Raw genomic sequence first — 22,440 nt, forward strand, 5'->3', positions numbered from 1 at the left:
GATGTTTATTCCAGAGCCAGCAAACCCTCCTGGAAGACAGAAAAAAAAATACCCCAGCATGGCTAATCGGAAATGCGTCCAGCTTTCAACGGAGAAGGTTACCAGCACTTTCTACATTCTGGGCACTGAACTCTGCCTGGACATCCATGGGTAAGCATCTAGACATTCCTCTTATGTAACATTTTTATTTTTGATTTACAGAACAAAAGAAGAACTTAAAATATTATTTCAGTTTCACAGAAGGCAGCTGAAATTTAGCAGAGAAATAAATTACGGTGTGCATATGTATTTTCATTTCACATCTATTAACTGCCAGGGGACGTAAGGGGGAGAACCTGTTCACTAAAAAAGCCCGAATAGAAGTGAGTAAGGTATCTCAAAAAACGATGCCCAGATTTCTGTATAGCCCTCGGGGTTTGAAAGAAAGTCCTCGACCAGGTCATCTGCAAGGGTAATGGGCGATGCTATCATTTGTTTTGCTTTCTGAAGGAGCTGCCTGAACTTTTGACAAGCAGCAGGAAAAGTGCTTGGTTCTCAGAGAGAAGGGAAGGGCCCCTGTTGAATTTCCATTCAGAATTGACGGCAACACAATCCATCTTGTAGGACAGGATAAGATAGGGTAGAACACGATAGGAATTGGAGATGAAAGGGATCTTGGAGGTCTTCTAGTCCAACCCCCTGCGCAAGCAGAAGACCCTATACCAGTGATGGCAAACCTTTTTTGGTTCGCGTGCCAAGAGTAAGTACTCACACCCATGCCCTCCTCCCTCCATGCGCACAGACTTCACTGAAGCCAGGAACGGTGGAAAATATGGCCCAACCGAAGGCTTGTGAAAATGGACCTCCGGTTTGCCCATTATGCTGTTTTTCACACTCCGGAGGCTTCAGAGAAACTTCCTGAAGCCCCGTAGTTCAAAAAAATAGCCCAACAGGGAAACCTGAAGTCCATTTTTCCATACTTCTGGTTTGCACGTTCGGACGTTTTTCACACTACGGGGCTTCAGGAAGTTTTTGGAGTGCAAAAAACAGCACAATGGGCAAACTGGAAGTCTGATTCGCTGAACTTCTGGTTTGCCTGTTGGGCCATTTTTCACACTCTGGGGCTTCAGGGAAGCCTCCCAAGGGCAAAATGACCTTCCCTAAGGCCAAAAACCAGCTGGCCACTGCGGGCATGCACACTGGAACTGGCATAGGGCAATGCCTTGCATGCCTTCCAATATGGCTCCGTGTGCCACCTGTGGCATGCATGCCCTAGGTTCACCATCAGTTGCCATAGGACTGCTCTATACTATTTCAAACAAGAGGCTGGTCCAGTCTTTTGTTAAAAGCCTCCAGCAATGAAGCACCTACATCTTCCGAAGGCAAGATGTTGCATTGGTTAAATACTTCTCCTCACTGTTAGGAAAGTTCTCCTTAATCCCTGGTTATTTCTCGCCTTGATTAATTTCCATCCATCATTTCTTGCCTTACCTTTGGGTATTTTGGAAAATAAATTGGCCTCCTCTTCAAGGCAAACCTGCAAACCTGTCACCCCTAGTACTTCTTTTTTTTTCCAGGCTAGTTAAACAGTTTCTGCAACCATTCTTCACATTTTTAAAAAAGAAATCTAGCACACTTCTTTTGGTCTCTCTACACAGTCTTTTTCTGCCTTCAAAACACAAGGCAAAGAGCCATCCCTTCTGTTAAAACTTTTTTTAAAAAACAAAGCTTTATAGAAACTTAGCACCAACTTTTTCCAACCCAAAAAGGAGAAGAAATTAGATTTGCAGTGATGGCTTGGAGGTTATTTTACAAAGGTACTGATGGTTTCTGAATTTCTGAGAAGAATGGTAAAACCCACACACTTTGTCCTAAGATATCCCTAGGTCATTTGTTTACTTAACTTGGATATGAATCATGGCAAAAGTAATGAATATTTAAGTTCTTTCTATTTTGTGATTTTTAAAAAGGCTATCTATGGTTACTGTAATTGTCAGGATTTATTAAAATAACACCTGTCAGGCTTAGACTGGGCAGTTTAAGGGAGAGTTGTGATTGTCATATGTGTGTGTGTGTGTGTGTGTGTGTGTGTGTGTGCTGAATAAACATTAGCTCTGATCAGAAGACTCACTTATGCCGCCAAGCCTGGGGCCCTTAGATCTTGCCCCCTGGCCAATAAATGTGTTGAGAGAATGTGGAGTGAACGAATGATTGTTTTTATGTGTTTTTGGTGTGTGTGTGTTAGATTTTTAATTAGTTAATTCAATTCAAGATATTGTATACTGTGTATTTTATATGTTGTGAGATGCCCTAAGTCCTCAAAGAGGGGCAGAATCTAAATCCAATTAATAAATAAAGAGAGATAGACGGACAGACAGACAGACAAACCACAAAACTCTAGGACTGTGATAATCTTAAGATTTGAAGGGAGCAACAGGCTGAAAAAAGAGGGGAGCACCACATTCTGTCAGTCAAAAAGTAACTTGGACATTAGGAGTCAGATCTCACCCATATTTATGTGGAGATTTGGCAATGAACAAACAGAATTATTCCTGTGACAGGAGGCATTAAAGCAGTGTTTCCCAACCTTGGCAACTTGAAGATATCTGGACTTCAACTCTCAGAATTCCCCAGCCAGCATTTGCTGGCTGGAGATTTCTGGGAATTGAAGTCCAAATATCTTCAAGTTGCCAAGGTTGGGAAACACTGCATTAAAGGGAGGCAGGGAGGAAACTGTATATCTTAACTCCCTTTTATGACTTAAATGGGAACAGTTTTGCAATGAACAGCGTCTTTCCTTTAGGGCAGCCCCGAAGGGTGCGACTTCCTTCGAGATCTGGGCCACCCCTGGCCTGAACATCTACAAAATCGAAGGTGACGTGACAAAATCAAAGGTCTGCTGCCATGATTCAAAATGGCTGCTGGACCAGACCATCAAGTTCAGGGCCACCATGGATGCACCAAGCGACCATGTCAATGACGAAAAGGTGAGGAAAGAAACTTGCTTGCATAAGATGTTTTGGCAGTGGTAGCTTCAAATAGCTGTCTACTTGAAAAGTATGTTTGTATTTACTCAGCCATTTCAAGTTACACACCATACTAAGAATCGCTGTATCTATATACTTAATTCTTTGGGCACCTCTTTTTTTCTAATTGTTCTGTTACGCAAGGGACAAGAAGGCCACAGCTTTTTCCATTTGTTAGTTTGTTGATCCAGGAGATTTGTGATTATAATTTTATTTGCTCTAGTAGACATAAGTTGGGGAATGTCTCCGTCTCCATTTCATTGGCTTTGCACCAGTAGTTATATGCTCCAATAGTGCATGAATTGTATGAATTAGCTTGGTAGGTTCCCAAACTCCCCTCCTTTGGAGGACCCTTGTCAAGATGCAGCACAAGAATTGTTTTAAAAACTGAGTGTAATAAAAATGCAGAGCAAAGTTTAATGGCGCAGTGGTTAGAATGAAGTACTGCAGGCTAATCTGCTGACTGCCGATTGCGGGCAGTTTGATCCTCACTGGCTCAAGTTTGACTGAGACTTCCATTCTTCCGGGGTGGTAAAATGAAAACCCAGATTGTAGGGGGCAATAGGCTGACTCTGCAAACCGCTTAGAGAGGGCTGTGGAGCACTTTGAAACGGTTTATGTCTAAGCGCTAGTGCTATTTAAGGATCTTGAAGCAAATTGAAAATTTCCCAATACAATATTCCTTTGGGCATAGGCACCTTGATAGATTATAAAGTTGTAAACACACTGTATTACAAAGGGAGGATTTTAATGGGTGACAGCCCCAATATTCTTTGACTTAAGTTTACTGTTTGATGCTATATTGCAGATCAGAGTTTCCTACTATGACGATATCAGCAATATCCCCATCGCCAAAGCAGTTTTGCATATTACCTGCATAGGTAAGCTGGCAGAGATGCAGAGGTGTGGCACAGCCAAAAGTTGGATGGGGGAGGGCTGTATCTCAGCACATGTGGATCGGTGAACCCTGCCCTGATCAGACTGGGATCAAGCAGGGAAAAAGCAAAAGCAGACAACTAACCAACATGGCCTGAAATACATTTTTCAAGCAGAGGCTTTGGATGGGAATAAATGAAAAGTTTCTTTGTTTTAAACACAGACACCCTCTTTGTTTTCCTGCTGCAGAAATGTCCTTGGATGCTGATATAAACCGTTCGGGGACAGTGACCAAAGGAGGGAAGCAAAAGGTTAAAATTATTTCTTTGGTTGGAACAGAATAACGGGAATGAAAATATTTTTAACGTTAATGCGAACAGAGGTTGGGGAGCTGATGGCTTTGCTGGCAGGGGATTTGCTAACTGATCAGTGGCACACCTGGCTGGGGTGGTGCTGTAATGAACTCACTCGGCTAATTACAATCATCTAAACCTAATGAATAAATACATAATAAACAAAATTGTAGCTGGATCTCTTGGGAAGCAGACACTGCTTTTCACAAGAGCAGCTGAGACCAGAGTTTGGCCTTCTGGCAGCTTCTGGAGAGGAAGGTGGCTATTTTTCATGGCCCCCACAAAGAGGAGGAGGAACAGAACCCCCATTTTGCTGATGTCCATCCTGACACAGCTTCCTGTCCGTGCAGGGCCAGTGGAAGTGGGGTCCAGATGGAAAAGGGGCCATTCTCTTGGTGAACTGTGACCGAGACAAGCCTTCAGCCAAAGAAGAAGACAACAAGGACACCAAGCTGACGTCCATGCAAGGTAGGCATGAGGAGCACCCATTGTTAAGGGCAGTTTTTCTCATTCTCAAAAACCTTTAAGAGGTGTGGACTTCAACATCCACAATCTGTAAAGCAGTGTTGTTGTAATGGGAGGACACTGGGCTGAAGTACAGAGAGTCCTCAGATGATGACCGGTGGCAATTAATCACTGAATGGGTGCTTGATGGTCCATATAATACCCCAAGAGTATTATAAATGGTCATGCCATGCACCTGTGGTCATGCGACCAGACATGTTAAAAATTGTGAATAGTTGAGCTCATCACCTGAACTAAAGCCAGATTGTGGTTAATAAAAGAGTGAGGCCAGGAATCAATAATTTCTGTCTCTACTGGAATTGAATTGGTTCTCCTTTTAGACCTTGAGGACATGTCCCGTATGATCCTGACAACTAAGGGACCTAAGGAAGTTTTTGCAAAGTACCAACTGATTCTCCACCTCTCAAAAGCTGATAGTGACAAAGTGGGAGTCTTCTACGCTAAAAGTAAGTATTGAAGGCCAGCAGGCCTTTGGGCCTCAGGACTGAGACTGAAGGCGAATGAAGCAAAGATCATAAAGAGAATGCTTGTTCTAGATTCCCCAAGAAACCATGGTGTCCAATTTTCCTTTTATTGCTCTTCATCTAGAGAAAACAGAGAAGGAGTGGTGCGATGGCCTAGAGGTGGAGCTCTCGCCTCAAAATCAGGAGGCTATGAGTTCGAACCTAGGTAGAGATTTCTCTCTCTGGGCACAATGAGAATATATCTGCTGAAGAAAACTCCACATTGGCAACAGGAAGGGCGTCCGGCCATTAAAACACTCTACTAGCTCCTTTCAGTTTCCCAGACTCCACTTCACAAGGCATTATAGCTCATTAAATGAAGTTGATGATGATCTAGAGAACACAAAGGAGTATTTTTGAGAAGATCATGCAGATGCCTGCCCTCCTTGTCCTGCATCAAAGAGGGTGGCTGTGATGAACCAGGGCATTGGACAAAGGCAACACAGCCAGAGAATAAATACGAGTCCCTTTATTAGCTCCAACTTTGCCCCAAACATTCCTTTTACCTTCCTGTATTGAGAAAAAGTCTCCCACAAACATACAAACAGCCTTTGGTTAAAAATACTCCAGTCCAATTGTTATAAGCAGCAATCTTCCAATTATAAATTCAACAAGGCAAGATAAGGTAATTAATCTTGGCAGGGCAAGCAAAATAAGAGAGTTCCAAAAGTGAAGTAGCATGGCAGTAAATCAAACCAGTTGGGATGATGCCAGGAACTCAAATAAAGCAGTTAGGAAGAGATGAACTCAGCTTTTACAAATGCCCTTCCCAACTGCCCCTCCTTTAATCTCTATCCGCAGGTGTGCCTTGTAAAGGGAATCAGAGCCCTTTGCTTCCTCCTAAGCCACACAACCCCCATTGGTCTCATCTGCATTCTTCCCTTTGCCCTAGAATGAGAAGGGGATGGGCCTTGATCTTCATCTGAATCCTCTCTCCCTTGTTCTCCCTCTTCCCTGCTCTGCCCAGCCAGACTTTGCTCTTCCCCAGTTTCCTATACTGTACAACCAATGGAGACACTCTCCCGCTGTCAGCTGTTCACCTTCCATCTCCAATTCAGACTCCGACAGAGGAATGACAGCAGCCATAATTTTGTTATGACAGATCAAAAGTTTGACCAGCTCTCTGGCCACCAGTGATGACCAATTGAGCCCTTTGGATTTCAAAGGATTAATGTGCTTGGGTTTAATTATGCAGATTGCCTAAATGTATGTTTGTATGTTTGCTTTCAAGAGACAAAGAAATGAATAATACAGGATTGGGTTTTGATTCACAGACAAGAAGAGATATTACAAACATGTTCTAGGATCCGGAAAGATCTCTTACCATGTGAAATGGAATCCTGATCAAGTGGAGAGCGTTTTCTACGTGGAAGGGCTGAAATTTCCTGATGCTGACTTCTCAGGGCTTGTCCCTTTCCACGCTTCACTCCTGGAGCCCGCCAAGAAGGTATGGAGAACATCAAAGAGAACATGGGGAAGAGGGAGAAAGAAACACATTTGAAAAGAAATGGAGAAAGCATTTGGAAGGCTTTTTCAATCATCATCATAGGACCTCTCTCTAGGACAGTGGTTCTCAACCTTTCTAATGCCGCGACCCCTTAATATAGTTCCTCTTGTTGTGGTAATTCCCAACCATAAGTCTAGCGGCAATTCTCCCAACAGAGCCCATTGGCAGGAAGGTCAGAGGGACACCCTCAATGTAAACGCCTGATTGGTCGGATTGTAAAAATATGTTCCAAGGCGCCAGAATAGAAGCTTTAGTTCCTAACACCGTGGGAAATTTGTCTTTTCTCAGGGTCTTAGGCAACCCCTGTGAAATGGTCATTCGACCCCCAAAGGGGTCCCGACCCCTAGGTTAAGAACCACTGCTCTAGGACCTTCTTCACTTCTTCTTCATTTATCAGCTATTCAAGAGAATGCAGGTCAGGAAACAGAACCCCCCAAAATTGCAGGAATTATATTTTATTATTGCAGAAAGTATAATGAACAGAATCTTGAAACCTTAAATTTCCTTTAGTAAAGAGGATCAACATGATATTATCTTGAGCTTCTTTCTTACCCCTCTTCCTTTCCTGAACTAAAGAGAACGTTGGCCTTTCTGTTGTTGTTTTTACTTCAAGCTTAGCTCTGTACTCCTAAATCTTGGCCCCAATGTTATTTAACCTTTTTGTCAATGACATTCCAGGATTTCTCCATTCCACAGACCTTCACATGCCAAAGATCCTCAATAGACATATTAACATCCTTCTATATGCTGACGACATGGTCCTGATGGCACATTCTCAAGTAGGCTTGAGAAGACTGATGAGGAAATTTAGTGATTATTGTGCTCTTAACTACTTGAACATTAATAAGCACAAATCCAAAGTGGTGGTTTTTGGGAAAAGGCGAGTTAAATATAACTGGTATTTAGATGGGGAGCCTATAGAACAAATAGACAGATTCACCTACTTAGGGGTGGTTTTTACAGATACAGGGCCCTGGGCCAATCATTTTAAACAAAGTTCTATGAAGGCCACAGCAAGCTCTAAAAAGTTAATTATACTACTTATTTATAATCACCCAAGCTCCCTGCTCCCAATTCTAAAGGTCTATAAAGCAAAAACCACACCTGTGCTAACATATGGTGCGGAATTGTGGGGCCTGTTAAAGGCTGCACCACTAGAACAAAACCAAGCATGCTTTCTAAGAAGCATCTTGGGGACCGATAGAAATACATCCGCAGCAGCAGTAAGAGCTGAAACTGGCATCCACTCCATCTACAGTTTAAGTTATTAAAGTCTTCAACTATTGGTGGAGGATTCTCCCAATGGAACCTGACAGACTCCCAAAAATGTGCTTAGAAGAACAGATGGGCACACCCAAACCTACTACATGGGTCAACCAACTTTCTCAAACCACCCTATATTTCAGTTTTTCAATGCAACACCTGCTTTCAGCTGGACATCAGGCCAAGGCAATATTTAAACAGTTTTAGATGTTAATGCACAAACTGATATTGAGGCACTTTCTAAGTGCAGGTCACTGAAATGGTTAGCCAAGAACAAAACAGCATTTCAACTAGAAAAATACCTGACAATAGGTCTGACCCAATACCATAGAACAGCACTCACTAGAGCAAGATTTGAGCAGTTAGATTCTATGGTCAAATATGGACGATTCCACCAAGTACCATATTTTGGGAGACCATGCATTTGCGGTGCACCAGAAATAGAAGACATTGCACATGTGCTACTCAATTGTAAACTATACTCCTCAGTAAGACCTCAGTATTTACAGCCCCTACTTGACAAAATCATACACTGGGACTGTAATAAACAATTATCATATTTTCTTCAGGGTACAAATATATATGTAGTTTCTAGAACCGCTAAGTTTATAGTCAGGGCTGTTCAGATGAGAATACGTTTTATAGAACATATTGGGATGGCATGCAAAGGAGATGAACTCACTTAAGAATATTTTATATCAGTATCTTAGATTTGTTTAATATAATCCTTTGCACAAGTTATATTCTCATGTTTTACTACTCAATTTTAGCATATTATACTGCATTTTAACATATTATTTATTCAAATTCCCTCTATTTTAGGCAATTTTATTGTATTTTAACCAGTCACAGTTTTATGACGACCAATGTGGTCCTTTTCCTCGCTTTGATATGGTTGATTGACTAATCAAATAAAGTTGATATTGATTTATTGTAGCTTTTAAATGTTTACATGCATCTTTCTGGAATTCAACATATTTCTTGGTCCTTGTCTCCTGTATTTTCCTGCTTCAGGGGGTCCCAGAAACTTCTATTTTGACAGATAGCTTGATCTTCCGTGTTGCTCCATGGATTATGACCCCAAATATCTTGCAGCCAGTTTCCGTTTATGTCTGCAGGTAAGGAGTCATGGACCAACATACATGTATGAAGCTTTTTGTACACCCACCATCAAGTTTGATGAACACCTGAAACTTTCTCCTCTATTGTTTTTCTTTTAACATCTCCACCTTTTCTTCTGAATGTACAGTGTCCGTGATAATGATGATTTTGTGGAAAATATAAGGAAACTTGCCAAAAAAGCTGGATGCAATTTTATTATCTGTACAGAAGATGAAAATCGCTACGACAGATGGATCCAGGTAGGTCACAGACCAGAGGCCATTTGTGTCAGGTGAACTGTTAAATGAGATACTGGGGTAGTTCTTATCCTGTACATCATTGTCATCTTTTAACGACCCAATAATCCCTTGCGGGGTGAAGTCTGGGCAATTGAATGGAGGTAGCAAAGTGTTTAATGGCCAGATGCCTTTCCTGCTGTCAATACGGAGTTTTGTTTAGCAGATATATATATTCTCATTATGTAAAGAGAAAGAAAACTACAGTAGTACCTCTACTTATGAACTTAATTCATTCCGTGACCAGGTTCTTAAGTAAAAAAGTTTGTAAGAAGAAGCAATTTTTCCCATAGAAATCAATGTAAAAGCAAATAATGCGTTTGAATGGGGAAACCATAGGGAGGGTGGAGGCCCTGTTTCCTCCCAGAAGATTCCTAGAGAGGCCCCACAAAGGCTTCTCCCCCCCTTTTCTGGCCCTGTTTCCTCCCAGGAGATTCCTAGAGAGGCCCCATGGAGGCTTTTCCCTGCCTTTTCCAGTTACAGTTTTGTAGGGTCAGGTTTGTAAGTGGAAAATGGTTCTTGAGAAGAGGCAAAAAAATCTTGAACACCCGGTTCTTATCTAGAAAAGTTCATAAGTAGAGGCGTTTGTAGGTAGAGGTACCACTGTATCTGCCTCTACCTAGGATTGAACTCACAGCCTCCTGATTGTGTGGTGAGAGCTCCTCCTCTTAGCCACTGCAATCACTCCTGTAGTTCTTATCCTATGTATCTCCAGAAATAATTGGGAGGTGTTTTTAATCAATGTTATGTTGCATCTCTTCCTTGTAGTGCATCCACTGGTATGATAACATCAAAAGTTCATTGAAATTCTTATCCATATTTATGGTTCCCAATTATTTTCACTCCGTTGCAATCAATTCTATGCCTATAAAGAACATTTGTAGCTCAGGGTTGACATGAGGGGTCCTTGTTGCTCTCTGAGCTTCCTTGTTTTCTTACAAATGTTTCATGACCTTAAAGGTAACATAATCAATGCTAAGCAGTTTGGGATGGGCAGAGAGGAAGAGGAGGAGAGCTATAGGGCCCTTGGTGATATCTGAGCTTTCTTGTTTCTTGCAGATATTTCATATCTAACCAGGTAACTTCATCAGTGCTAGAAGGGAGTGGAGTATGCAGAGAGGATCCTTGGTTCTCTCTCAGCTTGCTAGTTTGGGTAATGCAAGAAAACAAGTCTTCGGAGAGGGGCGGCATACAAATCCAAATAATAAATAATAAATAAATAAGCTCAGAGATCAGGGACCACTCAAAACGATGCCTCAAACATTATTCTTTAAAAGCAATTTTAGTAGAGAAAACTGAATTGCTTTCCCTTGACTTTCAAGAGACTGAAAGTTTCTATAATCTGTTGCACAACATAAAGAGTTGACCGTGAAACCTTTTTAATTTTATTTCAACTCTTCTGTCAATTTAGGATGAGATGGAGATTGGATACATCCAGGCTCCCCACAAAACTTTTCCGGTTGTCTTTGACTCCCCAAGGAACAGAGGGCTGAAGGATTTCCCCTTTAAGAAAATTTTGGTAAGTTGTATCCCCCCCCCCCACTCCTTTGATCTTGGCTCAATCACAGCGCAGTATGTTCTCAACACTTAATTCATAAAAATGTCAAAATTCATGGTTGCCTTACTGATATTCCCTTTATTAAACATGAGACTGATAGGTCAGAGGCACTGGAAGGAAGTTTTAAATGCATTTGTGTAACTCAATCTCACAAATTGCAGCATGGATAAAAGGAAGATTGAATAAGATGTGTTTGACACAACCGTTTGCTTTCCCTTCAAGGGTCCAGATTTCGGGTATGTAAAACGGGAGTCATCCTCTGATGAACATCCTAGCGGTAGTAGCCTGGACTCATTTGGGAATCTTGAAGTCAGCCCTCCGGTGAACGTCAAAGGCAAGGAATATCCCCTTGGGCGCATCCTAATAGGGTCCCGCTTCCCTAGGTAAGTGATGACAGGAGATAAGAAGATTCCCACGTATCTGTGGTTTAAACTCATGAGAGTCTCTAGGGCAGGTGTGTCCAGCTCCATTTCATTGAGGGCTGTGTTTGACCTCTCGGTGGGCGGATGTGGCCAGGGGTATGGCAAGATGACATCACTTGTTTCAGGAGCTTCCGTGGTAGTCCGGGCGCTCTGCCAGCGAGAACAGGCTCCCAGGCTCTGTTTTCAGCCTTGGTGGCCTCCTGCTTCTCCCTGCCATGGAAAACAGAGCTTGTTTTGGGGTAGGGCATGTGTGGCTCCACAAGCTGTTTTCACTGGCAGATGGATTGTGGGCTGGTTCTTTGCTGTTTTTAGGGCGGCTCCATAGACCAGATCTAAACACCTCGTGGGATGGATCCTTGAGTTTGAGACCCCCTGCTCTAGGAGTGCATCATCCCATATGGAAGTTCTGGAGAAGTTTGCCCTAGCATCCACACAGAATTGTACATTTCTCCATGTTAATGACGTTCAACCTTCACCATGAATGCCAGTAGGATTGTGCATGGGAAATTTGATTGTTGTAGGCACGCTATCGCACATGCATGCGTACCCACATCCATAATTCAATGCCTGGGAAGAGTGAAAACAGCTCCCCCCCCCCCCGGAGGCCCTCTGGAGGGTGGAAATGGCGTTTCCCAATTTCTGGTGGGCCCAGTAGGCTTGTGTCTCCCCCTCCCCAGGCTCCAATGTCTTCCCTGGAGCCGGGGGAGGGTAAAAACACCCTCCCCCCCATTGTCCCCCCCCCCCAGGCTCTCTGGAAGCCAAAAACACTCTTCCAGAGCCTCTGTGCAAGCCAAAAATCAGCTGGCTGGCACACACACACATATTGGAACTGGGCTAGGGCAACAGCTCACCTGCCAGCAGATATGGCTCTGTGTGCCACCTGTGGCACCCGTGCCGTAGGTTCGCCATCACTGGTCTACTCCAGGAACGGACTCCAGATAAAGCTTCCAAAAAGCAAGCAATGAAAATATTTTAAACAAGGCTATGGAGATTTTTTTTAAATTGTGTTTTTCAATGGTTATAAATCGGATGAAGAGGGATTGAATAAAAGAGTTTCTTGGTTGGATGCCAACCTTAATCAAAAGCTACCCTGCTAAAACATCACCTGATTAAGTTTTGGGTCAATTCAATATAAGACACATTTATAATTGCAGCTTAACTTATAATGGGCATTGTATGACAGAGTGACGGGAAATCCATTGATTTTTATGCACTAACAAATCATGGTTTAGCACACCATGAAAATTCAGATCCTATCTTTTTTTTTTTGTAGGTTTATCCCAATGTCCAAACTGGTCAAGGATTTCCTCTATGCCCAAGTTGTACAATCTCCCATTGAGCTCTTCACAGATTGGCTCAATGTGGGACACGTAGATGAATTCCTCACCTTCGTGCCTGCCCCGGACCAGAAGGTATGGATCCATACTCTTCTTTAAAACCGGAAAAAACTTTAAGGGACTGATTTGCATAATTAGCAAACATGTCAAGGCAGCTTTGGAGGCTGGTCAATAGCTGCAGTGAGAATTGTTTGACATTCAGAATTTATACTCAGTGGGGCAGCTTCTAAGTCTTCTATAAAGTGTCCCATTAGACCCTTTGAGGAAATATGGTTGTATTTACAATATTCACCATCAAGGGAGGTTTTGTTTATGGCAAACCCTTGTCCAGGGGTCTCAAATCCTGGTTATTGAACTGGCTCCAGGCTGCTGCATGTCAGAAACTGGACTGGGCAAACAATGCGTTACATTGGTACCTCTACTTACTAACTTAATTCGTTCCGTGACCAGGTTCTTAAGTAGAAAAGTTTGTAAGAAGAAGCAATTTTCCCCATAGGAATCAATGTAAAAGCAAATAATGTGTGTGATTGGGGAAACCACAGGGAGGGTGGAGGCCGCTTCCTCCCAGGAGATTCCTAAAGAGGCCCCACAGAGGCTTCTCCCTGCCTTTTCCGGCCCTATTTCCTCCCAGGAGATTCGTAGAGAGGCCCCACGGAGGCTTCTTCCTGCCTTTTCCAGTTACAGTTTTGGAGGCTCGGGTTTGCAAGTGGAAAATGGTTCTTGAGAAGAAGCAAAAAAAATCTTGAACACACGGTTGTTATCTAGACAAGTTCTTAAGTAGAGGCGTTTGTAGGTAGAGGTACCACTGTACTTGGAATCTGACACAAAGCCCCATCCGTGAGATGCAGGCAGCACACGAAACCACACCCCCTCTGGTCCACGGAAATCCTTCTCTACACAGAAGGAGTCCCTGGTGTCCAAAAGCTTGGAAACCATTGCCCTAGTCCCTCTTATCCCCTCTAAGAAATTGTCCTAACCAAATATTTCAACTTGCCACTTTTAAGAGCCTGGAGGCCTATAAAGTCTATAAATCAACCCACACTGGTATATGGAGGATCTCAGTCATCCAAATCATGGTTGTCCCAAAGGTATTTAACTTATATACCACTTCATAGTGCCTTACAGCTCTAAGCGGTTTAGAGTCAGCCTCTTGCCCCCAACCAACTGGGTCCTCATTTGATTGACTTCGGAAGGATGGAAGGATGAGTCAACCTTGAGCCGGTCAGGATCAAACTGCTGGCAGTTGGCAGAATTAGCTTGCAATACTGCATTCTAACTACTGCGCCACCAGGGCTCTTAGAACCGAAGATAGAACAGAGAACGGCTGATAGAAAGGAAGGAGCTTCTCGGATGAGAAGCCAAACAATTTCAAGGAAAAGCAAAGTCCAGTTGCCTTTTGAAAAATCTCCTTTGGGACAACCAGTTGGCTAACAACAATATAAAAAGACAATGTAAACAAATCTAATATTAAAAACAATCTAAAAAACCCCAATTTAAAGAACCACTCATACATGCAAGCATACCATGTATAAATTCTATAAGCCTAGGGGGAAGGGAAATTTCAATTCCCCCATGCCTGACGATAGAGGTGGGTTTTAAGAAGCTTGCGAAAGGCAAGGAGGGTGGGGGCAACTCTTGCAATTGGGAGCCCTTTTAGGGTGTTTCACTGAGGTTCTATCTCAACGGAGAGCCTGTTTTGCTACCAAAGAAATAACAGAGTTGGAAGGGACCACGGAGGTCTTCTAGTCCAACCCAAAGGAGGGATATTCACAAAGATGAGTCCTAAGGCTTTAGCAGATTACTGTTTTCGAAGTGGATCTCTGATCCAGCTTTTAATCTCTAGGGTTAGGAGAGACCAAGAACTGGAACTGGAACTGATTAAACATCAGTACGCTTATAGAATACCTCTTCCCTAAAAACCTTGATATGAGAAAAGACTTACCATATTTTTCGGTGTGTAAGACTCACTGGTGTATAAAATGCACCTAGATTTTAGGGGAGGAAAACAATGAAAAAAGTATTCTGAACCAAATGGTGTAGTATTATATTGTTTAATAAAATACCAGTGTAGCAGAATATGTTTTACAACCATGTATACTTTTTAAAACCATGTATACTTTTTATTAGCCCCCGGGGTGGGGTGGTGGTGTTCAGCTCTCCCACATCCAAAGACCGAAAGAAAGCCCAGCTCCGGCTAAACGTTCCGGGCTGCTGCTTCTTCTTACCATGCGGAGTCGGAAGGAGTTTGGGAGGCGAGGAGAAAGCTTGATGCACGCTTTCTCGTTCGGGGTGCCCCTTCGGAGGATCCATTGCTAAGGTCACTAAGGGAAAGGGCGGTCCCCCAGGACCTGCCAGACTTTCACCCTCGGCCGAGGAGCCCTCCCGGCAGGCAGAAAACTCGCTCAGGTGAGCAGCTCCACCTTGCACCAGCAGCAAAGTGGCGGCGGCAGGAATGCTTTGGAGCCTGGGTGAGCCCGTCTCCCCGGACCTGCCATCGGCCACAGGGTTACTGGAGCTTCGTCCCTAGTATAGCCACCACTAGAAAGCCGAGAAGCTCGGCACCTGTCAAAACACACCATCAAGGGTCTTTGGGGGATGCGGGAATGGCAGACGCTGCCTATCCTTGTCTGCAGCCCTAACTAGCCCACGGCTCGCTGGGAGGAATCGCTGCTGAATACACTGGAATACGGGAAGCAGCTTTTCTCAGCGCTCAGAGATTGTCCCAAACGCCAGTCGCTCTTATCCCTTTCGCATGTCCAGGGTCTGGGCGGCTGCCAGTGAAATGGCTCTGCAGGCTCCCCCACCGTCTAGGCATCCAACGGACGGGCAAGACAGGGCCAGCCCACTGGCAGAGCCCCACGCAGAGCACCCAGCCTCAGCCCACCTATCTGGGAGCCACCTGCACGCTTAGCCTTCCCCATCGCCAGCCCGCCTTGACCTCGCGAGGCTGAGTTTCTTCAGCTACCGTGGGTAGGCCACTGCAGAAGGAGAAAGGGCCAAGGGAATCCCCTTGTTTGGACGCCGACTCAGTGGCAGGGAAGGAGGGGGCAGCCGCAGTCCCATCCCCAAGATTGCAAAAAGTTTCTCGCTCTACCCTGAGGCAGCTGGTAGGGTCGCAAAGTAACTTACACCAAACCCTGCCCGGGGAAGTAGCCTGCGGAGAGGAGCTGCCGCATCAGTAGTGGTGGCAGCAGCCTTCCTGTAGTCTGGCGGTAGCAGCTTCTCACGCAGTTTGGCAGTGGCGGCCGGTGTCAGCTGCCAAACTGTGTGAAAAGCCGCCACCGCAGGACTATGGGGAGGCCGACGACAATGACCACCACCACCCAACTCCGCCCCCCACGCAACCTTCCTTGTATAAGACGTACCCAGTTTTTGGCATATTTTTTGGAGGTAAAAATATGGTAAATAACTTACCAACCTTCTCCTCTCCAGCTCAGTGATGGATGAAAACTTGTTGTGGCGATCAAAGTGTCTTTCAGCAGTTTCTGGCTGTCTGCCCTGCATCAAGCTTCTCCTAAGATGCTAAATTCTTATTTTTAGGCAGCTAGTCCTCTCTGTCCCATCTGCCTCATTCCCTTTCTTTCTCCCTTATTCCAGGGTTTCCGCCTGTTGCTGGCCAGCCCAAGAGCCTGCTTCAAACTGCTGGAAGAGAAGGAAAAGGAAGGCCACGGGAAAGCCAAAATGCCTGAAGGTCGGGTGATTCATCCTCTTCTGTGCAGGGCTTTTAACTGAAACAAAAATTAACTGGGAAGCCCAATTTTTTCAAAGGACGCTTCGTTTTCTGAAAAGGATGAGGTTAACTGTTGGGCTGGGTTGCGTTACAAGGAGTTGTGTTTCTCCCTTCCAACACGGTTTCTCCATTGGGAACCAGCAAGGACTTTCTCTATTGTAGAATAGTTACAATAATCCTTCACACCAAGCACTGGGCTTCTAACTAGGGATGAAAAGAAACATGCACATCAGAAACCAAATCATTTTCTTTTTTCTGAATAGGAATTGATTTTCAGGAAGGTGGTCCACAGCCCCGTCCCATATCAGAAATCATTGCTGACAGATTCTTACGTGATTGGAATACACATTGCCAAGTAAGATCCCATGTATTGTTATTAAATCTGCAGACCAAGTGATCCAACAAAGGGCACTAAGGGATTATTCATTGTTCTGTTCAAATGGGGATTCTATCTGCCTGCCTGCCTGCCTGCTTACCTATCTATCTTCTATCTTTCTTCAGTCTATCTATCTATCTACCTACCTACCTACCTACAGTGGTACCTCTACTTACCAACTTAATTCATTCCGTGACCAGGTTCTTAAGTAGAAAAGTTTGTAAGAAGCAGCAATTTTCCCCATAGGAATCAATGTAAAAACAAATAAAGCGTGTGATTGGGGAAATCACAGGGAGGGTGGAGGCCCTGTTTCCTCCCAGGAGATTCCTAGAGAGGCCCCATGGAGGCTTCTCCCTGCCTTCTCCGGCCCTGTTTCCTCCCACAGGATTCCTAGAGAGGCCCCGGAGAGTCTTCTCCCTGCATTTTCTGGTTACAGTTTGGGTTTGTAAGTAGAAAATGGTTTTTGAGAAGAGGCAAAAAAATATTGAACACCCGGTTCTTATCTAGAAAGATTTGTAAGTAGAGGCATTCTTAGGTAGTGGTACCACTCTATCTATCTATCTATCTATCTATCTATCTATCTATCTATCTATCTATCTATCTATCTATCTATCTATCTATCTATCTATCTATTCTGTCTGGGTCCCTCCAGAAGCCAACACCAACCAAAAAGAGAATCCAGACACACTGGTAAAAAGCAAAGGCAGTTTATATAATTCAAAGCAAACACAGGTAACAGAAACTGTTCTTACAGACAGGAACACGCTGGAACTTCACATAGGTTTCACGAAGGCCATGAAATAAAACAGGATTCTTGCTGTCAAAAACAACGCTGGAGATAACAAACCCACGCCTCCCCCAAGTCTTCCAGACTTCTAGGCCACAAGCCAAGATCAGAGACGCCGAGAAGCGAAGCAGGGGCACAGAACTTCCAGTTGATAACGCTCCACAAGGCTGCAAGGGCAGGCCTGCCTTTTAAACCCTGCTGAGGAGAACCACACCCAAACCCAGCTGTTGCCAATTCAGTGATGCAAATACCTTTCTAATTGGTCCCGTCTCTGAGCTGCACGTCGCTGTCTCATGTCAATTATAGCCTGTGCTTCTTCATCCAATGAGTCCAGGCTACTAGCTGGGGAGAGGGCCCCCCCCCGGGGCTCTCAGGCTGCTCTCCCTCCTCCTCTTCCTGACTTTCCTCTCCCCCGTCTGCCTGGTCCTCCCCCTCCTATTCACTGTCCTCCTCCTCTGGGCATGGATCCAGCAGAGACGCAGCCGGTCCCTGAGGAGCCTCAGGCTGAATCACAACACTATCTATCTATCTATCTATCTATCTATCTATCTATCTATCTATCTATCTATCTATCTATCTATCTATCAAAACGTGTACAAGATAATAGGTATGGTATTAACATAAACAAAAGCAAGTAGATATAGGTGAATTTGGACAGGGACGGTAGGCATGCTGGTGTGCTTATGCATGCCCCTTACAGACTTCTTAGGAATGAGGTGAGGTCGACTGTAGACCGTCTAAGGTTCAAGTTTTTGAGGTTGTCCTCTCCAAGTTTGCATTTTGCGTTCTGATTCTTTTTGCCAATGCGTAAGACACAGGGCCTTACCTAGTCAGTAAATCATTAAAGCAAGGGGTTATATTTGAAAATAGACCCAGCTTTCCAATCAAATTCTAAAACTTCCAGGGATTACAGGTTGTCCTTGACTTAACAATAGTTTGCTTAACGACCGTTCAAGTTATGATGACACTAAACAAAGTGACTTAGGGATCATTTTTCACACTTAGGACTGTTGCACCATCCCCATGATCAAGTGACTTATATTTCAATGATTGACTCAGGGTCACATGGTCCCTTTTGATGACCTTCTGACAAGCAAAGGCAATGAGGAAGCCAGGTTGATATAATAACTGTGCTACTAGTTTAACAACTGCAGTGCCACTTAAGAAACACGGCAATAAAAATCTTAAAATAGAGCGAAGCGCACTTAACAAATTTCTTACTTACGTACATTTTGGCCTCGATTGTGGTCCCAACTCCACTATTCCCTGCATTGAGGTCATGGTTTCATTGAACTCACTTGGTGGTCACTGAAATATTAAGTGTGGCCTCTTTCTACTCCTTTCTTTTCAGTGAAGCTTCTCTTTCTTCCCTTTTCAGGAGTGCATTGATGATAACAGAAACACCCTTAAAGAGGAGCTGGGCCTGGCAGAAGAGGACATTATTGAGATACCTCAGCTTTTTCGTCCTAATCTCAACTATCGTATGTTTCCACATTTTAAAGTGATCAAGGCGTCCGCTGATGCTTACTTCCCAGACATGGTAAGACTCCCGATCCAAATGGGCTTTTAGAAGAACCTGCCAAGAAGTCACCCCGCAGGTCCTCCCAGTCAAAGGTTCAGCTTAATTCAACTTTGGTTGTCCTTTGGAGAAGAAGTGGGCATCTCACCTGCAGCCAGATTTGACTTTCTGGTTGCCCAACCCTTCTCAAGGCAAGGGATGACAGAAAACACAAAACACACTTTTGATGCGCTAGGTTGGATACACACATCACAACAAACTCTTAAGACAGTGATCCCAAATCTTTGGGACTTGCTGGTCCAGCTGTGGGGGACAGGGGAACTAAGCTGCGTGAGTGGCAGGCCAGGGCACAGGCAATTCTTGAGCAAGGGGTGGGCTGACACACACAGGTGCAGCTCGACTTACATATCAAGCTGGCACACATAAAAGTACCCACTGGCCCATCGCTTGTGCGAGTTGTGTGCATACACACACATGCTCCAGCCAACCACTTGTGTGGCGCAAATCAGGAGTAGGCCACAGCCCAGTAGGATGCTGCGGCCCCAGGGTTGGGGACCCCTTCCCTAAGGTTTATTTGGCTCAAAATATTGGGTGAATCCAGAGTGGTGTCTTGTGTTCACTTCTACAGCATCCTTCTGAACAGCTCTAACATGAAGCTACACAATCCCAGGGAAAGTGGAAAATAAATACTGTACTTAATTGTCTGTAGTAAAGAACTTAACCTCTTTGACTTTAAAAGTAGACAGAGAAGTAGACAATTACAACTTATTTGTCTCCTTTCTGCTGAATTTCAGTACAGTTCAAAATCATGTTGATTGCAATCTAACCTGTTAGGCCACCGGTTATCTCCCTTGTGCAGGTAAATATGATTGTTCTGGGGAAACACCTGGGCATCCCAAAGCCGTTCGGACCTGTCATCGACGGCCAATGCTGCTTGGAGAAAGAGGTCCGACGTCTCCTGGAGCCCTTAGGGTTGTCCTGCAATTTCATTGATGACTATGGAACTTACTTTATCGCCCACGGTGATGTTCATTGTGGTACAAATGTCCGCCGGAAGCCCTTTTCCTTCAAGTGGTGGAACATGAAGCCTTGAGGGCCTCATCATGCCTTCTAGTTTTCCACCCAATCAAGATGATGACCCAGACCTTCTAGGTCTTCTTCCGCATTGCCACAGGAAGTCCAGTAACTTTTCCAAGGATTCCTGGTGATTCCTCTTTCGGTTGTTATATGAAGGTGCTTGGAAGCTTCTCTTGAGATTTAGACTTTCTCCAGTGTCTAAGAAGGCCTTTCTCCTCTCTAGATGTATCAGGTCTGCCCAAATATTGCCGGTTGTGTTTCCCCAGTTCCCCAAAAGAACAGAGGGCAGCTAAATTCAGGCAGCATGATCTAATCCAGGGGTGTCAAACTCGCCTGCAAACTGCAGACCCACACCCTGGTGTAGCAAAGGATGAGAAAGCCACAATATGTCACATGACAAAAACATGACACCGTAGGTTTGACATCCTGCTCTAATCCTTTTAAAGATTTTAATACTCATCCTTTTCCTTATCCACACAGAATAATTCTAAAACTAGTTATAGAGGTCCAAGAAAACATTTCATAACCTTAGTTGGTTCATGGCCCTTCAAAGAATGCGATTTCTCTCACCTCACCAGCTCAGGTTTAATTAAGTAAATAAGCCAAGTCAAATTGTCACAAATCAAGAAATCTCCAAAACACACTCTAAAGGTAGACATCCAACAGATATAGAACATTTCTCCAAAAACAAGTTAGTCCACAATCTTGAATCTGGGAAGAAAAATAATTTTTGACCTAAAAGTGCTTACTGGCTGCCAATTGTGCAGATCAAAATAGTTATGAGTAATCAATCCATATTTCAGTTTTATGTTGATTTCTAGCACTTCAACCACTTGATTTGCAATGGAGCGTTATGAGAGCGTAATGATTGTGAAGTCCATATTTCTTTGGCTCTTTGTTTTTAAATGGAATGTGCACTGCTGAATTATTTTATATTTTTAAAAAACCTTGCAGAGACTTTTCTCATGGATCTACCAATTGTTTGAATAAATTGAGAAGAACAGTTAAGCATTGTGTTCCATTTTTAAAATCAATGCGTCCATTATAGTCATAAAGGCAGAATGATTTTGTGGCCACGAATACGGGTAGCCTTCGACTTACAAGCGTTCGCTTAGTGACTGTTGAAAGTTACGCACTGAAAAAAGTTAGTTTTTCAGAGTTACGACCTTTGCAACATCATGGGATCTAAATGCAAGTGATTGGCAACTGGTTCATATTTATGACCCTTTCTGAGCCACAAGGTCATGTGATGACCTTTTGCGACCTCATGACAAGCCAAGTCAATGGAGAAGCCAGATCCATTTAGCAACCAGGTTACTAATTTATCAACCGCAGCGATTCACTTAACAGCTGTGGCAAGAAAAGTCGTAAAATAGGGCAAAACTCATTTAAAAGATGTCTCACTTAGCCACAGAACATTTGGGGTCCATTGTCGTCATAACTTGAGGACTACAAAGCAAGGAGGGATTCAAAAACTATCAGAGCGAGGTGCTATTATTGTCTATACTCCTGCATCCTAAGAGAAATATGGGGACCCTGTAAAGAATTTTGGACTTCTGCTTCCTAAGGTACAGGAAGGCCTGTGGTGGCTCCTTCTCACTGGCCTTCCTCTGTTGACTTAAACCATCTCCAACATCTCTGTCCACCCTCCTTGGTGATCTTTCTCTCTCTTTCTATGCTTTGGAGAGATGACCAATGTGGCGACCACTAAAATATCAGCAGATGCTCATCAGAGCTTAAACCCACCTCAAGTATCTATGAGGCTGCCAAGCAAAGCAGTAGCGCATTCTCCAGAAAATGAGACCTCGTAATGGCAGGCTCCCTTCTGTCTTCTCCTTTGGGGTTTATAGTTTGACTCGGATCATGGCTTGTCTTTTCCAGCAGAAGAACAAGTAGCCGCCCCGAGTCCACGGAGAGGGGCGGCATTCAAATCCAATAATCAAATAAATAACAAGCAAGCTTCAAAACCTTACATTTCCACAACCTGCTCCTTGGCTATTTCTGTTCCAACAGAAGATTCTGCATCTTTTTTGGTAGGATTAAGCTTTTCTCAACCTTCATTTTCCTAAAACTCTAAATGCTTCCAGCAACATCTTTATAGCAAACCACTATCTTACTGTCTAGTCTCGCCTAATAACTTATGTAACTTTCGACTTATCATTTTGAAGAAAAGATGCCTTACATGCTTTTCCGGATAATTCCATG

The 22,440-nt window shown here is 43.8% G+C and overlaps 1 protein-coding gene across 1 annotated transcript; it reads left to right on the forward strand.

Moving 5' to 3' along the window:
* On the forward strand, positions 1-21,243 carry LOC139171298 (protein-arginine deiminase type-3-like). The gene is made up of 16 exons (XM_070759393.1): positions 1-150; positions 2,783-2,966; positions 3,814-3,886; positions 4,131-4,192; positions 4,585-4,702; positions 5,080-5,205; positions 6,537-6,709; positions 9,047-9,150; positions 9,282-9,393; positions 10,841-10,948; positions 11,210-11,370; positions 12,683-12,821; positions 16,344-16,437; positions 16,740-16,831; positions 19,018-19,179; positions 20,018-21,243. Exons 1-16 carry the CDS (start codon positions 2-4, stop codon positions 20,249-20,251), a joined length of 2,091 nt encoding a protein of 696 aa, XP_070615494.1. The 5' UTR covers position 1; the 3' UTR covers positions 20,252-21,243.
* The last annotated feature ends 1,197 nt before the right edge of the window (positions 21,244-22,440 follow it).

Source organism: Erythrolamprus reginae, chromosome 8 (genome assembly GCF_031021105.1).
Source record: "Erythrolamprus reginae isolate rEryReg1 chromosome 8, rEryReg1.hap1, whole genome shotgun sequence".
NCBI classification, from domain to species: domain Eukaryota; kingdom Metazoa; phylum Chordata; class Lepidosauria; order Squamata; family Dipsadidae; genus Erythrolamprus; species Erythrolamprus reginae.